Source organism: Bidens hawaiensis, unplaced genomic scaffold (genome assembly GCF_021521415.1).
Source record: "Bidens hawaiensis isolate Kalapana, Puna unplaced genomic scaffold, B.hawaiensis_p1.1 tig00019655_1, whole genome shotgun sequence".
Taxonomy (NCBI): Eukaryota; Viridiplantae; Streptophyta; class Magnoliopsida; order Asterales; family Asteraceae; genus Bidens; species Bidens hawaiensis.
Genome location: NW_027492979.1, coordinates 7808 through 12860, shown reverse-complemented (window position 1 = coordinate 12860; position 5053 = coordinate 7808). Strand labels below are relative to the sequence as shown.

At 35.8% G+C, this 5053-nt stretch overlaps 1 protein-coding gene across 1 annotated transcript; it reads right to left on the bottom strand.

Annotated features, from left to right (window-relative positions):
* Positions 1-969: 969 nt before the first annotated feature.
* LOC143558770 (protein DETOXIFICATION 19-like) lies at positions 970-2936 on the bottom strand. Its single transcript, XM_077047538.1, has 6 exons — positions 2261-2936; positions 2061-2147; positions 1918-1974; positions 1609-1847; positions 1340-1458; positions 970-1222 (listed from the first exon to the last, which is right to left on the bottom strand). Exons 1-6 carry the CDS (start codon positions 2740-2742, stop codon positions 1091-1093), a joined length of 1116 nt encoding a protein of 371 aa, XP_076903653.1. The 5' UTR covers positions 2743-2936; the 3' UTR covers positions 970-1090.
* Between the last annotated feature and the right edge of the window lie 2117 nt (positions 2937-5053).

The window sequence follows — 5053 nt, the reverse complement described above, 5'->3', positions numbered from 1 at the left end:
TAGAAATATCTCTTATCAATACAGTAGCCGTTCATCACATTTGGCAACACTATGAAAACATGTGGCTAGTTAAATGTCACAGTTTTCCCTTAGAGTGTGGCTAATACATGTGTTTTTGGTCACATTTATCAAAAATCAAACAAACTATGACTGTAGGTCATATTTCGCCACACATTTTTATAATGTGGCTAGCTTATGTCACAGTTTTTTTCAAAGTGTGGCGAAAAGTACCTGAGTAGGTATAGAATGGTCACATGAAGAAAAACATATTTAGCCAAAACTAGTCTGGAAGGTTTTCAAACGTGGTTAAAGACCTTTTAGCCACACATTTAAGACGAAGTGTGGCAAATCGCTCAGACCACATGTGTGGCTAAAAGGCGATATTCACGTAGTGTTTAGTATTTTGTAATAATAAATAAATGTAATAGATTGAGACTTATCTTGTGATTATATATTTTAGTTGTGGTAATGATTAATTCCAACATTAGATGGTTAACTTAGTTTGGTAAAGACTTGTAGAAATCTACATAATCCGTGTCCTAAGTTAGTCAATTAAGCAACATAGGATATGTAACCATTCGAGTACTTATATCGAGCGTCGAGAATGATAATTATGCTTAAGCATCTGAACGGATATTTATCATATTCATGCGATTTGTAGTCATTTAGGTATGATTGATTTTGTGTTGATTCAACAGAAGGTTTATAGTATGATAGGCACCCGTTGTGAGAAAGTCATCTTCAATTTCACAAATTTGTGAGTATTCCCTTCGAATAACCGAAGAGCATACAAGTTTTAGATGTTATAAAAAAACTAATATTTTAATTATTTAATATTAATACTAATAATAAAAATTATAAAAAGTTGTTTTGAACAAGAGAAAGGAAAATTAGGAGGGGGGCCTATTACTTGTTTATATATGCTAGGCTAACCTAGGTAAGAGAATTAGAACAAACAAAAGCAAATAAATCACCATGCAAAAAACATGGCTTAATTAAAGGGGTAGATGCCATTCATATAGAACAAAACATGAGTTCAAACACAGGCTTACTTTGTGTTTTAGGTTCCACAAGACATGAAAAAATTCGGTCAAATATGAATCATGATGTTCAAATTATTACTAGCGTTGAGTTCCACTCGCGCCCACCTTTTGAGATACACTAGTAGTAGCAGAGCTCCAGTTTGACCCGAGAGGCCGGTTATCAAGCCAATCCACAACCCCTACAAATCATATAGTCTCGTTATATAATGTCAAAACACAAATATGATAAAGCAAGCCACGTTCTCTTGCACATTATGCATTAAAACAAAACACGGATATGCATTAAGAAATTTCACCTTGGCATATAGTTTGAGTAGAAAAGCAAGGACAACTGCAACCGGCATGCCAATCATATAAAATATTGATATGTTTATGTACACAGCCACATGTTGCCAACTACATCCCCTTGCTACCCCTGAAAAATCATGTGTAGAAGAATATATATAATTAAAACAACAGCCTTACTGTAACAGGTCAACCAGTCAGTCTGACCCGACTTAAAATGACCCGTTTCCAACCCAAAACCTCCCATAAAACACTAATACGATTTAAGATTTATGCAAACCTGATAAGACTCCTTGGATAGAATCAACCATAAGGGAGATCAACAAGAAGGGCGTCATGGAAGCGAATTCGTTTATGATTACCGGACTGTCACTAAAAAGGCCAGCCCATATATCGTGACCAAAGCCCAAAGCTAAAAGAATTGCAAGTGCAATGATGACAGCAAGCTTTAGAGACACATCCATGGCATGTTTAGCTCTTTCGGCATTCCCAGCTCCCAGCTCGTTTGACACGCGTGTGCTGTCCAGTTAATAATGTTAAAATAAGTGTTTTTATATATTTGGAATGGAGTAAGATCGTTGCATCTAACCTTGCAGCGGCACTTAGCCCGTACATAAAGTTGTAGGTGATAGCTTCCGTGTTTACACTAATATAAAGAAAGTGTTCTTAAATCTTAGATGTGTTTTTGAAAGTAAACTTATGTTCAGTAATTAACTTTCTAGTCATTCTTACCACATTGCAATCAAGGAAGTTGATATTTCAGAATTTGGCAAAAGCCCAGCCAGCAGCACAAGCAACTCAAAAGCCCAATACTCTAAGCTTTAAAAGACACAACAAAATGTCAGCTTTGATTCATATATCCAAATAATAAAATATTCATGCATATATATATGTTCTCAAAACATCAAAGAATGCAAGAACTGTTAACTAACCAAACCATAGCAGCAGACGGAAGACCGAGTTTCAAACCAGCAACAACATGTTTAAATGAGTCCATCGAAAAACCTCGCCATGTTTCCTTAAATCTTTGCGATAAAAGCACATATCCAATCAGCATAAGTGCTGAGATACAGAATGAAACCGAAACAGCCAACGGTGATCCAATGTAACCCAAAGAAGTGTGATACACGAGTACATAATTAAATACAATATGGGCGATGAAAGGGACTAACGAACACCATACCAAAGGGTATACAACCGATTGTGTTTGAAGAAACCTTAATATGTTTTGTATAATCCCATATGCAAATAGCCCAGGAATAAGATACTTGATGTAGAGAGCAGCCATGTTGGAGATTTGAGGATCTTGTTGAAGTAAAATGAGGATAGGTTCGGTGAAAAACCAGACAACCGAGGTGAGGATCGTGAAGAAGATGGAAATCCAACAAGATGCTTGTAGATACATTCCTAACATACTATAAGCTTTTGCTCCAAATCCTTGGCCACATAATGTCTCCAGTGCACCACTTAGCCCAGTCTGATAAAAAACATTGTAATTAACTTTACATTATTGATCAAACCAATCTAGAGATGGGAAGAGAACTGAACTTTTCAGGAAAACCAAAAACCGAAACATTATGGACAGGCACGAAACATGAGAATACGCATGAGATTAGTTTGAAAACATTTTACGGGTTTGAGACGAGTATGTTATTCGGTGATCGCCATTTGATTACCCAAACCTGTTTATCCACATAAAAACTGAATACGATAATAGGAAAAATTCTAAAAGAGGCATTTTGACCCAATAGTTTGCAAAAATAAGTATTGACAGTTAGTATTTATGAAATAGGCATATCCGAAACCAGCCAATTAGATAAGCCTAAATACGCACACCTGGTTAAGAAGTGTGAAATTTGGCCGATACAGTTTGGTTGGTTTCGGATATGCCTATTTTAGTATTTATAATATAGGCATATCCGAAACCAAGCAAACTACCCTCATGTGCCTTGCACATGACAAACTACCCTCACGTGATAGAGATTTGAAACATGAAATATGTTTTCTGCTATTTTTTCTTCTAAAGGACGTCCACTAAAAAAACGTTCAAACATAAATGACTAGTTTCGCTATTTTGTCTTAATAATATCATACCACATCGTCGGCTGAATCCTAGACGACAAAAAAAAGGGTGGGCTGAATCCTAGTCAGCTTACTTATGTCATGCTATTATGGTGCATTTTGTGAATTTATTGTACATTTCAAAGATTTTCTTTGCCGAAGACTACATTTAAGCTTTCTTAGCAAGCGTGCTTATATGACTTTTTTTATTTGACTGCTTTTGAAAATGTTTGTTTTTGTAAATTGTTGGGTCAAAATACGTATATTCGTGATTTTGACATATCCTAATGTATTATATTCGGTCATGGAGTATACATTCACGCTCATTAAGTTCATGTAGGAACCATCACCTACTTTACCCTATTTCATTCCATCTCACCCTAAAGAAATTTTTTAACCCTCTTTAACTTTCTTTATTTAATGTGAAATTGATTTCTAAAACTATTATATGTGTGTAGAAGACTTTAAAGCCCGTTAATATTTTAACTCACCTTGCATTTAACGCTCCTTAACCCTGTTGGGTTTGAGGAGGCCACATAAATCTCGTGTGTTCATCTTTGTTTATTTGTCTCTTGCAATATTATTCGTGTTTGTGTGTGTCCTAGATCCTAACAAGTGATATCATAGCTTAGGTTCGTTATATACCAGAGAACGATCGTGGAAGAAAGTTTCTAATCTAGGTTTTGTACTGCTGGCAGTCCTAGCCAACAAAAACCAACCGATTGAGAGGTTATCGTTACCCCATGTTTTGATCATTGAGGAAAAGTACAAGGAGTTATTATAATATATTATAATTGTTTTGTTAGGTTTCTGGTCAACAAAGAAAGAATCAACAATTTGCATCGTTCAATAAGAAAAGGGAAGGAGCAGCCTTTTGACTTTATATTTATTTTTTGCACTTTTGTTGAAGTTATCTTCTTTTGCGGTTTTGTTTGTGAGACAACCTATAGTGCCGTCACCATTTCCAATAACTAGATTTAATTAAACATTAGCATTATCGCATACTAGAAGTAATCACCGGCAGTTACGTGTTGTTCTTGATTAGGGTAAAAGTCGGTCTAGCCGATAGTTGTTTTTTTGTTGGGTGTTGGATCAGTTTGCTACTGTGTTTATATTAAAGATTACAAGCCATAATCAGATTCTATTTTTGCAAAGAACAGTTTGTTGAATCAAAGAGACCGATTTCAGAGACCAAGAGCCAGTGCCAACCGTGTTGTTAGGTTTTATTGTTTCTGTTTAAAGTTTCAGTTTTGATTATCAAGTTCATTATTCCGCTGCGCATTGAATAAATTGATTGTTTAGCAGAGTTCAGTTGAACAACCGTTAATTTCAGGCCTACGCCATTGTTGTGCCTGTCTCTGTTATTTATCCGGGTTTTGTTAGTCATTGTCATGACAGAAGATAGAAAGGTTATGATACATAAGTTTAATGGGCAAAAGTTTGGTTGGTGGAAGATGCAGGTTGAAGCGTTACTTTGTCAGAAAGGCTTGGATGTAGTGCTAGAGGATGAAAACCCAGAAAAGATGTCAGAAGCAGATTGGAAGAAGTTAGGCAAGAAGGCTAGGGCTTGTATTACTTTATCGTTGTCGGAAGATGTGTCGTTTAACATCTTGAAGGAAACCACAACGCGTGGTATGATGGATGCACTATCCAACATTTATGAG